A 13668-nucleotide genomic window follows, 5' to 3' on the forward strand; every position below is an offset into this window, starting at 1 on the left:
TCTGCATACAAACATGCTTACCAATTTTATTTTATCTACTTCAAGTGGATTTTATTTAATTGTGAAAACTGGTTTTCATAAAAAAGAATATCCAAATCCAAACTAAGGTAAAATAAATTGAAAAATTGCTGTAATGGCCTGATAATCTAATTAATTATTTACATATGCATACAAAGGAAGTCCCAATACGTCACTTTGAAGAGTGTTGGACTGATAATCCAAAGGTTGTTGGTTTGATACCCACCCAGACCAGCCCAGGTTGGCTGCCTTGATGAATCCTTGGCAAAGGCACTTAGCTCCCATTGCCTTGACATGACTTCAGGAAGAATGTGTTAAAAGTGCTGCTAAAACCAGCAAAAGCAAAAAAAATGCATACAAAAATGTCTGCCAAATTTGATTTGTGGACATTAAAATGGTTTCTTGTGCAATCTTGCTAACAATGTCCTCAGGATTGCAAGACAAAATCAAGTGAACAGTGGGTGGCGTTAAAAATTCTCATACCTGAAATACATCAAAACTTATTGTTGATAGTACTGCAGTAAACAAAAAACAGTGGCAACTTTTCATATCATGCTTTATGCCTTCTCAATACACTGAATATATTTATTTTACAACAATTCATAGGTCTTCGATAGTTGTGTATTCTTTTTTTTATGATGAAATATAAATTTAAAAAAACAACACGTTACCTTTGGTTTGCACATCATCACATAAAGCCTTCCATCACTTCCTGTTAAGGTGATTTTCTTGGGTCTCTGGAGCGAAGGCAGGATTTCAATCTGGAACATAAATTATTATACAGTTACACACATGTACACCCTTGTCAGGATAGCTTCCTGGTGGCATAAATGGTCCAATTAAAATCTAGAGGAACACTTACTTTAGAAGAAAACTACTCTGAAAGAAACATTGTTACTTGTTCGTTGCCCAAATCAGTCACTAAATACAGTCTGATTGGTTATTTTTAGACAGGTATATATCACACTTCACTTTGCCAATTAACTGGGCATTATGAGCTCCAAAACTCTACCCTATGTCTAAATTGTATTTATGTATAAAAAAATACGCCTAATTATTTTTAAATACTATACAATTGGAGAGAGAGAGAGATAGATAGATAGAAAGAGAGAGTAATCTACACTTGAAAATCACGTTATGATTTTACAGACCTTGAAAGTCAATGACGTGTGTATATGTGTGTGTTTACTTGAATCAGCTTTTACTCCAACTACAGTACATCATTGCAAGCAGTATGGATAGGAACTTATGTTTTTGACTTGTTTTGCATAGGAATTCATTTCCAAGATATATACTAAAACGTGGAACAACAGAAACTGAACTATGATGTGTATGGTGGATCTTAGCCGACATTGGGTGATGTTACATATATATAAATTAGTGGAAAAATTAATCTGTGATAAGTATGGTGGACATCCAAACGTGACAAGTATGGTGATCTTAAGATGGCAGATATAGTCAGGGTGATGGTACATATACATCTGTAATGTTGAGATCATCAGCTCAGACACAGGTTTTCAGTTGGTACAGTTGTTGTTGTTGTGGGCTTTAACGCCATTTTTCAGCACACGATAGACTATGCATGGCGGCCAGTATTAATGGTAGAGGAAGAACCAGGGAAAACCCCAGGAAGAACCACCAACCCACAAGAAGCTACTGGCAAGCTTTTTCACATACAAACATTGGCCGAATCCGAGACTCGAACCCATGCAGACAGAGGTGAGATGGCAGTGATCCGTAACAGTAGTGCTTTAGACCACTCAGCCACTTGGGGCCCCACGGTTGGCACAGCATTGTATCCTACATGTGTGTAACATTCTATCAAAACAAATTATAGCTGGTTTAGTTGTCTGTGTGTCTGTTAAAGATATTAACATCTTTTTAAAATATTGGAAAACAGAGAAATGCTATTTACAGTGTCCTCCAATCCCTGAATATAGACCATCTCATTGGGAAATGGATTACGATTGGTTTGGTTGTTTGTCTTGTTCGGCAAGGTCACAGTCATGGCTGACTGCAGTGGCAACAGAATGGGGCCAAAATTACTGAAAAAAAAATGAAGAAAAATTATTAAAAAAATAATAAGAATCTTGTGTAAATCTGTTATTATTGCTAATACTCTATACTATAATACTCTATTCCCATTACGGATAACAATGCAGTCTCAACTTCTTGCAATGGAGAATGCATAATGGACAAAACAGGCCTCAACACCTTAATTTCATTAGATCAGGTATGTTAAAAATTGGTAATCTTGCATGAATTTTAAGTAACTTCGAGGTAGAGTAAAATGTGCAATAAAAATAAGCCATCTTTTGGATCACCTTGTCATTGGATTAGGCAATAATATTTAAATACAAGAGTACCATGATCTGACTCGTGTTTAATGAACCTCAATGTTGAACTAGTAGGGTATGGATGATTCTGGAGATTACTGGCCAGAGGTCTCAATGACCTTGACCTTTGTTTGGATGGCTGGAGATTACTGGCCATAGGTCTCAGTGACCTAGACCTTTGTTTGGATGAATCTGGAGATTACTGACCATAGGTCTCAGTGACAGAGATCTTATATTGGCTGACACTTGAGATTGGTGACCATAGGTCTCAGTGACCTAGACCTTTGTTTGGATGATACTAGAGATTACTGACCATAGGTCTCAGTGACCTAAACCTTTGTTTGGATGACACTTGAGATTGGTGACCATAGGTCTCAGTGACCTAGACCTTTGTTTGGATGACTCTCGAGATTACTGACCATGGGTCTCAGTGACCTAGACCTTTGTTTGGATGACACTTGAGATTGGTGACCATAGGTCTCAGTGACCTTGACCTTTGTTTGAATGATATTAGAGATTACTGACCATAGGTCTCAGTGACCTAGACCTTTGTTTGGATGATACTAGAGATTACTGACCATAGGTCTCAGTGACCTAGACCTTTGTTTGGATGATACTAGAGATTACTGACCATAGGTCTCAGTGACCTAGACCTTTGTTTGAATGATACTAGAGATTACTGACCAAGGGTCTCAGTGACCTAGACCTTTGTTTGAATGATACTAGAGATTACTGACCATAGGTCTCAGTGACCTAGACCTTTGTTTGGATGACACTAGAGATTGGTGACCATAGGTCTCAGTGACCTAGACCTTTGTTTAGATGACACTAGAGATTACTAACCATAGGTCTCAGTGACCTTGATCTTTGTTCAAGATATGCACTGAAGTATAGTTACAGACCTGCTAACCCTAACAAGACTGTCTCAGTAAGGCAGCTGATTTTTTTTTCTGTAAGTTTGACCAGTTTTAAGTAAGGTGTCTCAAAATATCAGGCACAGCTATTGTGGAAAATATGTATTTCAATGATCGGATTTTGAAACTGAGTGATGTGACCGATGGTAAACATTATGTTCAACTGAAAAGTTTGTAAAATACAAACAGACCTTGTTGCTATCTCTCAACTTGACGTAATTCTTTGATTGTTTTCCATAATGACAACAAGCATGTCTCCTGCCATGAGACATATTCAAATCAACACATCCAATAAACATAAATGTCCATTAACAAGAATCTGAATATTCTTTTTTTATTCTTCTGTGCTGATCACTAACACATTTTAAGAGGCTTATTTTCCCTTTTGTCTTCAACATGCATCACTTGCTGGACGATATTTTTAAAAATTCTATAATCAACAGTTTCAACATGCAGAAGCTTTGCAGTATAAAGGGTCTAAGGTAATACTGTAAAGATTGTCTGATTTGCTGACCAACTCCACTAAATCTAACACGTAACTGCCAACCCCAGAGTACAAAAATACTGACCGCTTATGACAAAAATACTCATTTTCAGGAACAAATAATGATTTTTAAAATTTTAATGCACATGTAACTATTTACAACATCTACAACCATCAGCAAAGGAGGACAGTAATTTAATTATTTAAAGTCAAAAAGATGCACGTGTTGCACTTTCTTAATGGACATACACACTCAGACACAAGCTGTTTATAGAAGCCTTTTCCACACCTTGTTTTTTCAATCAACAATAATAAAATTATTACTTATTTTAGTTTACATGATATATAAATCCATATAATATAATTTTTGACAATGAAAGATTAGAAACAAAAGAAGACAAAGTGTAAAATATTCCCCCAATACTCACTTTGGGATAAAAACTTCTCAATTCTATGGATCAGGGCCCTAATATTTTGTATTTTGGAATCATCTCTGAAGAAGCAATACAGAAAATGTGCAAAAGACACAGGCCATTCCATTAGCATAATTATGTAACCTTTTAGCTTAGTGAGCCAAACCAAAAAATATCGAGCAACGTTCATCTTCCATTACCTGTCATCCAAGAGCCGTTTCAGTGGCCTGAAGTGTTGTGTGACACTGAGAGTGAGTTGATTAGGGAAGTCTTTTTCACACAGCTCCAAAAGTCTCTCAGTTAGCTTGGTGGCATCCTGCAAGCACAGAAGAAGGACTGCAGAGTGAAGATGGCAAACTATTTACTTACGATGCAGCAAAACTTGCCTTGAGAGGTCACACATTCTACCAATAAAAAGTAGTCTCTCCAGACAGATGGTAACTCTTAACCTTGTGCAAGAGGACCAATTTTCAAGTTTGAAATTCAACAGGATTTAAGAAGGAAAAAATACCCATAATTAATGTGTATGTATTTTATTCCTTATGCATAGTTTGTGCTAAAGTACTACATGCATTCCTCTCAAAATAATTTTATATGGCAATAAAGAAGAAAACCTTTCATAAACATTCACATTTATATTTGAAGACCACATGTATGTACAGCTCTCCCTTTTTATAATGCACCACCAACCATATTGTACCAAGTAACAGAGCATACATGGAACCATGATATATTGAGCATGGTGTGATATGCATAAAAACAGAGCATGAAAGAGCTGAATGTGTATTAGCATACGGACTGCAAAATTAACTAAGATAATATTTATTTATCCTGTCCATAAGTTAACTTCTCAAGTCCATAAATGTCAGACTTACTCCAATAACGTAGCACCGGAATCGCACGGTTAGCAGTGATATCACTTATTCATGTTGTATATGAATTTCACATTTATTATACGAGATAAACTTACTTATCATGCATATAAATTGCAAAAATAGCCATGGCAACAGATATTCATCCTCCTCTAAGAATTTCAGAGTTATTTTTAGTAAATCACTCTCATTTTAAGTATGGAAACTGTAAAAGTATCCATGGTAAAACTTATTTATTATTTTGCTCTTCCTTAAAAATCCAAAGTTTGCCAGCGCTGTTATTCAACTGAGTTCTCTGAACATGTATCTCCATATCTGATCAAAAATTTCAGGATTGCCAAGGTGTAAATTGTAGTTTTATGTCATTTAAATGTTGCATGATTGTTTTTCTGGGAAAAACATTAAGCAGAGTTTCACCAACAGATGACTCATTGCAACAGTCGTCGTCAGCCATTTGTGGCATGCTTTACCTCTCAAGAATTCCCTTCTCCCATTCCATCTCTGAGATAACATTACAAATTTCCTAACAGAAGCCCATATTTACAAACACCATACCAATGAGGAATGTTTCAATTGATGAATATATGTCCCATTTACTCTCCTCATTCTCTTCCAGAACACACTTGGCAAAACAACTTTGAATGGTGCATGCAGATGGAGCATCCCACACAGACCTTGCAGAGTATCCCAAACAGACCTAACCAAGTATCCCATACAGACCTAACAGGGTATCTAACACAGACCAAGCAGAGTGTCCCACACAGACCTAACAGAGTATCCCGCACAGACCAAGCAGAGTATCCAACACAAACCTAACAGGGCATCCCACACAGGCCTAACAGAGTATCCAACACAGGCCTAACAGGGCATCCCACACAGGCCTAACAGAGTATCCCACACAGGCCTAACAGGGCATCCCACACAGACCAAGCAGAGTATCCCACACAGAACTAGCACAGTATCCCAAACAGACCTAATCAAGCATCCCACACAGGCCTAACAGAGTATTCCCCCCAGATTTAATATGCATAATGACATCAAGAACAATGAGAGGTTTAGCTATTTCCATACATACCATATTGTTGGGGATTTTCTTAAACTTAAAAAGGGTTTTGAGGTCCCAAGTGGGGGGGACATATATAAGAAAAACAATCCACTTTATAAACATGGTCCTGTTAATATTCTCCCAGCTATATTAAAACTCTTGGAATGAGCTATCTATGGAAGATTCCTCATTACTTGACAATATCTTACACCAATACCTTTCTGATTTCAGAAAGGTTTCAGTTGTCAAACACAAATGTGACTATTAGAAGACTTGCACATAGCCCCAAACCAAATCAAATAGGCTGCAGCTATTTTGATGAAATTATTGAAACCATTCAACTCTTCACCCCTAAAACCCCTCCTAGAGAAACTGGCTGCATCCAATCAGATTCAGCAGTAACCACAAGGCAGATTAGCTCTCAAATAGAAGACAAAGTGTCAAAATAGGAAACTTGACTAGTTCATGGGCAAATTTCTACAAAATAAAAGTAGCATGGTACACATGGTCATGGATGTATTTTCTAGTAGCATGGTACACATGGTCATAGATGTATTTTCTAGTAGCATGGTACACATGGTCATGGATGTATTTTATAGTAGCATGGTACACATGGTCATGGATGGATTTTCTAGTAGCATGGTACACATGGTCATGGATGGATTTTCTAGTAGCATGGTACACATGGTCATGGATGGATTTTCTAGTAGCATGATACACATGGTCATGGATGGATTTTCTAGTAGCATGGTACACATGGTCATGGATGGATTTTCTATTGTATAAGTGTGCTTAATAAGTATTGAATAATCTATCATTATCCTTGTGTATTTCAAATCAGTATGCACATACAAGGTATTTAAGGATGTTTTTGGCCTGCCATTATTTTAACCAAATTTTAACAATGCATGATTGGGGGCCCCCGAGTGGCTGAGTGGTCTAAAGCACTCTCGTTATGGATCACTGCCATCTCACTTCTGTCTGTGTGGGTTCGAGTCTCGTTAATTCAGCCAATGTGGGTATGTGAGAAAGCTTGCCAGTAGCTTCTCATGGGTTGGTGGTTCTTTCCGGGTTCTTCCTCCACCATTAATACTGGCTGCCATGTATAGCCTATCATGTGCTGAAAAATGGTGTTAAACCCTACAACAACAACAACACCAATGTATGATAGCACAGAGTATATTACAGTCATGTAAATTTACTTCTCTGCATTGAATTTTAATCAGAAATTACAAATGGGGGGGTAATGCTCCAGTGGCCTAGTGGTTAGAGCGTCCATCTTGGATGCGGGAGGTGTGGGTTCAATCCCCGCCCTTGTCATATCAAAGACTTACAAAAATGGTACTAACAGCTGCCACAATTGGCGCTCATCATTAAGAGATTAGTGTTAGAACTGATCGGACTGGTGTCAATGATAATGTGACTGGGTGGAACATCATGCTACATGTCTGCGGCATGATGTCCCAGTGCAAAACTTCGCTATAAACTGTCACACTGTAGACATCGTAGCAATATGACTGGAAATTTTTTTAAAGCTATATTAAAAATCCAAATCACACACACACACACACACACACACACAAATTGTGGGGAGGGAAATAGTTTAAGTGTACATTGGCCAGCTCTATGCATTTTAACACTTAAAAACAAATAATAACATTTTAGAGAAAAAGGCTTATGATCGCAATTACTGAATGGCTGATGTTGAATAAATTGTTATATTATTGTTTATTGATGGCAAAAATAGCTTTAATGAACTAATGTTTCCTATTAAGTAACGCAGACTCCGAGTTTAAAAATTTAAAACAATTATGTCTATGTCTAGTGCATGTGACCAAAAAAAGCAACATCATTCAATTGAGAATTTGCTAACTTTTCCTATAACCTACTGAAAATGATTGGAAATTAACATCTTAAAATAACTTCCCTGTCTTGTTCAAAGCATTTAATAAATTTACAAAGAAAAATATCGTTTGAAGAGTTAGTATTTTAAAATATTATCACCGTAAATAAAAACATACACCAAGTTTCTGTTTTTAAAATGGGGCCCAAGTGGCTGAGTGGTCTATAGCGCTCACTGTTATGGATCACTGCCTTCTCACCTCTGTCTGCATGGGTTTGAGTCTCGGGTTCAGCCAGTGTGGCTATGTGAGAAAGCTTGCCAGTAGCATCTCATGGGTTGGTGGGTTTCTCTGGGGTTTTCCCGGGTTCTTCTTCCACCAATTTTACTGGCAGCCATGTATAGCCAATCTTGTGCTGAAAAATAGCATTAAACCCTACAACTGTCTTTAAAATCGACTGGATGGCAAAATATGGAATTAATTAGATGTAGTCTTTGCTACTCTCAATAGTTCAATGTGGGATTCGAGGTAATGCAAGTGTCATTAGTATTCATTGCTACACTCACTGAATAGTACTGGTGTTCAAACTAATCTGCTGGATTCTCTGACTGAATCCTTGTCAGAACCAATTTTTCTTCTAGATGACCACAATGATTTACACATATTGGGTTGTTCCACTTTATGAACTTTGCCTATACAAATTAGCATAATGTGCTCACCAACTGCAATCTTCAAAGAACTTGTCACATCACACTAGCTATTGTCAGCCAATTAAGTAAATAAGTGAAATGGTGTTTATACCTGACCTCTTTGCCTTTTAATTGCAGTTATTTAAACTGCCCAATGGATAGGTTTATAAGGCTCCAATCAGGACTGTAGATGACCTTGAGATGTAGTATCTAGAATAAAGAGGGATTTTTTTCCCGACTCACCTTGAAAGGAAGGCTTTTCTTGGCAATTAAAGTTGAGACTGCCATGAATGACACTGACTTATCGTGTTAAAAGTGCCAGTAGTTCAGGTCCACTGTCAGAGCATGTCTTTTGCTGATTCTGCTTACTGTCAACTAGTGTGAGCAGAAAGTAGGTTTCATATGAGAGGTGATCCCTCAAGAGCAGTTCAAATGGTCTTATTCATCCAGGTTAGAACCCATGATAGATCCCACTCTGACACACAGCCAATGCCTTTGGATGTGTGAACTCTAAATCAACAGTAGATTGGATAGGTCTTCATCTGACATTGTCTCTTCCATGGTGATGCAGCATGAAGGAGATGGTGGAATGGTAGCTTTTGATTTTGACTGGCGCTAACTGTGTCTCATCAAAGACCCTTAGTAGAAAGTTAGCTATCTGAGGTATTGATGCATTCAGTGGTGCAATGTTTGTACTCAAACCATCATGCAAAATTTCTCCATTTCCCGTACACACTTTCAAAGTGGAGGGCCATCTTGCTAGCGCAGTTCCCTCCATCACTTGATGAGAGAACTGTTCATTCTTGAGGCTTGTTTAATATGGTCCAGATGTGCTGGTTCAACAACACTGGATTGGGATGGAACACCTACTGTTGTGATTGCTTGAGCAAATGACGAAATATCTCTATTTCCTAGGGATTTTCTGGTACCAGATTGATGAAGTCATTTTTGTCCACTTGAGTGGAGAAACCAGAATGAAGTGACACTCTGATTCTCTTGCTTTCTGTATCACAATCAGAGACACGAGTGTTGTAGGATGAGTGTATGCATCTAAATCATACCAATCAAAGGAAAGAGAGTCAACTGCCCAGGCTTTCAGATCCAGGACAGGTGAGACAAAGGTTTGGAGTTTTGCATTCCCATTGTTGCCAACAGCTCTGCCAGTAGTCAATCCTAGCAGGCACATAAGGAGATGTGCATCAAAGCCCGCTGTGTTTGCATCAAAACAAAGGTCAACTCTCAGGATGTACCTGCCAGGGATCATCTGATGTAAACCAAGTGAGGTTCCCATTTCCTGAGATGCAGTTTTGTTCCAAGAAGCAAAGCTTTCACCGCCTCTGGGACAACAGTAACACAGTACTGGCCTCATAAATTGATGACTTCGGACAATGATGTGTAGTGTTGCACTAAGTAAATCATTTAAGTGATGGATTCTCAGGATGAAAGATGGTTCTTTGTAAAAATTGAAGCCTCCGTTGAAATGATAATCAATATATGTTCATGTGGGAGATATACCCTGTACAGGATGAACTGTCAGGCTGAAATATGATTCCTGCAAGGATAAAAGCTAGCTTTGAAATGATCGGCACTTTGATACAGTGGCCACATGGGCCCAGTACTGGGCAGAGATCATGTGATCTCAACTTGGAAGTCTATGTTATAGTGCCAGGGATGGATGTGGGACATTGGATCTATGTCACCATGCCCCTTAGGCACAAGAAAAGGCTGTATCATAATATAACATGATCCCAATCAACTGGCAAGATTCATTTTTGATGAAACAGTGGGATGGAGAATCCTGTAGTTGTTCAACACTGAACAGTAATGGCATTAAATGAAGATTGATCTTTACTGTCGAAACCCACAGAGTTCCATAATAAATTAGGGCTTATCATGGTGGCAGTAAGCTAAAGGCTTCCTTAATTGATGCTCGGACGTCTCCTGTCATAGTGAGATCTAGCAAAGACAATGGAGCTTGTAAGAACGTTTCATTTTCTCTAGGTGAATTGAGGGATGCTGCTGCCTCATGTGCAATCTGAGATGAAGCTGGAAAAGTTTGTCTAAAGGAGCAGCTCACCAATCTGTCCTAATTGGGATACAGTTACTTCAATATGATCAATGAATGAGTGCTCCCTTTGAATGGAAAAGGCATGAGAATGCCGAGTCCATTGTTATGACACTATGGTCACAAATTTAAGTAAAAGAAAAGAAGCAAAACCAAGAAATTTTATAATAAACTTAAAAAATAATTTAATTATTAAAGTGATAAATGTAAATGTGAGAGGAACTTACAATATGAAGAAGTGAATCCAAATGAGTCCTTATAAAGGTCTATGAAAGTTCTAAATGAATGAAAAGTCTCTTATAATTTTCAATACCAGATATGTACTGGTCCTCCAAGAACTGTGACACTTTCATGATGGTGATGTCCAGAATTCTTTTGAATAATGTAGCACAGTTCAAGAATAATATAGTCCAAATAATGAGCACTTTCTATAACCACTGAACAGTCCAAACGAATGTTTTTCCTCTCGAAAAATATCTAAGTACAACATAAAACATGTCTGCAGACTTATATCAGAACCTTAAAAAGTGTGAATAACTCCAGAAATCTGAATGAAACTGAATGCTTAATTTCCTCCTTATATACACTGTATATTGCAGCTGTAATTCATTATAGACTCAACTTGACATCATACACTGTTAATTTGGATGAACTAAGCATATTCATGTGACCTCGCACAACCAATGGAAAACCACAATTATTCTCAAAGCTTCCATATCCCATCAGACACTGAAAAACAAGACTACAGGCACCATTTTAAGTCTTATTATTATGATTAATATTACTAATTGTCAACATGTATGTAAACATCTATTTATAAATCCTATGCAATTTGCATTTTTAACAGTGCCAGGTCACATACAATTTATAACAAAAGATATTCTATACAGTTTAAAACTATGAACAAAAAATATGAAAATGAGATAAAAATCACGTACCAAGAGTTACCAAAATAAAATGGGTATACAAACACTATATCTTGTGTGTACTGGAGCAATAAAACTGGGCACCAGCTGTATTGAGTTACCTGTGGCTGGTGCTTGAGAGTGCCATGTGGTGTGGCAAAGGCAAACTGGACAATATAATAAGACTGACTGAGGTGGTACATCTCAGTTTAGTTAAGATGGAACAGTACTTTTATATCTTTCATGACATTTTCCCATCGTTTGCTTGGGACAGGTTTGGGGATATATGATTGATAAAACTGGTCCATACAGCTGATGTGCAAGATAATATCAGAGTCAAGATGCATTTACATGCTTTCCCTTCAGCACCACCAATACTGCAGCCCGCTGACTTCTGGTTCACAGTGCACAAATATGACATGTATTCGTAGATTGGCAACCAAAGCAAGCTACACTGAGTGGTTATCAGTGCCATGTTTCAAATGCTTACAAATATGACATGTATTCGTAGATTGGCAACCAAAGCAAGCTACACTGAGTGGTTATCAGTGCCATGTTTCAAATGCTTACAAAGCTTACACTTGGTCTTGCCCATGGCCTAAATCTGTAAGACAAAATACACCAGACAATATATACAGGTGTAGCCCAGCACTTGTCCTGTTTTAGAGTGCATGTACAGAGCTACACACCATGGCAATTACATGGCAACCAATACAGGTAGAGTACTGAAGCATCACTATTAATACTTATTAAGTGGATTCTAAAATATAAAATCTAATAAAAATTACCTGTAGGAATGGCCAATTGATTATACATACAGGTAAAATCACAGAAGCATCACTTATACTAACAATGAAGTGAACACTATGACAATGTATGCATAAAACATTTCCTGTTATGTATCTGAGCATCATGGAAACCAGACAGCAATATAATTGAGTTTTCAACAGCACATACAATACCTGCACATGGAAACCAGACAGCAATATAATTGAGTTTTCAACAGCACATACAATACCTGCACATGGAAACTAGACAGCAAAATAATTGAGTTTTCAACAGCACATACAATACCTGCACATGGAAACCAGACAGCAATATAATCGAGTTTTCAACAGCACATACAATACCTGCACATGGAAACCAGACAGCAATATAATTGAGTTTTCAACAGCACATACAATACCTGCACATGGAAACTAGACAGCAAAATAATTGAGTTTTCAACAGCACATACAATACCTGCACATGGAAACCAGACAGCAATATAATCGAGTTTTCAATAGCACATACAATACCTGCACATGGAAACCAGACAGCAATATAATTGAGTTTTCAACAGCACATACAATACTTACATCATGGAAACTAGACAGCAATATAATTGAGTTTTCAACAGCACATACAATACCTGCACATAAAGTAAAGTTAAGCGGTGAAGTGTCACTATTGATACTTATGAAATGGATGTGATAATATTAATCATAGGACAATGTTACCTGTAGGAAAGGCCAAATGACAGCCTATACAGGTAAAATCAGTTAAGCATAGTGTATATAACTATGAAGTGGACACTAAAAATAGATTAGTATAGAAAACTTACTTTTATGTATCTGAATGTAGCAGAATTTATACAGCAGTATTATATGAATTATCTATATCACACACCAGACCTACATATATATTTAACTGCAACTACAGCAATGTGAGGGGACGTACCTGTAACCCATGCAGGTACGTACCAAATCTCTTTCAACAGAGAGCGTATGAAGTATTCATAGGATCTGGCACTTAAGTGTGTAAAGAGGGCAAAGTGATGAAAATAAAAAGACAGAACTTTGTCATGGAAGAAAGAAAGAAAAGTTGGAAATTATAGATCAACAAAACCTCCCTTCGAAGTGAAGACTCCTCCAACTTGTTTTAAGGTACAAAACTTCCAAATACTGGTACTGAACTGAGGCCTCTGTCTGTAGACAGCACCTGTTTCAGCACAATTGGAAGCAGTAACTTAAGTATTACTGGCATTTGGCACCAACTGCCTGTATCAAGAGGAGATAACTCTAAGTGGGCAGATAACTTTTACCCT

General features: G+C 37.5%; 1 protein-coding gene across 4 annotated transcripts in view; it reads right to left on the reverse strand.

Moving 5' to 3' along the window:
• LOC149802036 (serine/threonine-protein kinase atr-like) overlaps positions 1-13668 on the reverse strand; it is a 305327-nt gene that overhangs the window by 51969 nt on the left and 239690 nt on the right. For all 4 annotated transcript variants that reach the window (XM_089956441.1, XM_089956438.1, XM_089956439.1 and 1 more), the window contains 3 exons: positions 4366-4481; positions 1934-2063; positions 690-779 (listed from right to left, as the gene is read on the reverse strand). In XM_089956441.1, coding sequence (XP_089812567.1) covers positions 690-779; positions 1934-2063; positions 4366-4481 — 336 coding nt within the window. The remainder of the gene's footprint in view (positions 1-689; positions 780-1933; positions 2064-4365; positions 4482-13668) is intronic.

This window comes from Sinohyriopsis cumingii, chromosome 4, assembly GCF_028554795.1.
Source record: "Sinohyriopsis cumingii isolate HCF-2022 chromosome 4, ASM2855479v2, whole genome shotgun sequence".
Taxonomy (NCBI): domain Eukaryota; kingdom Metazoa; phylum Mollusca; class Bivalvia; order Unionida; family Unionidae; genus Sinohyriopsis; species Sinohyriopsis cumingii.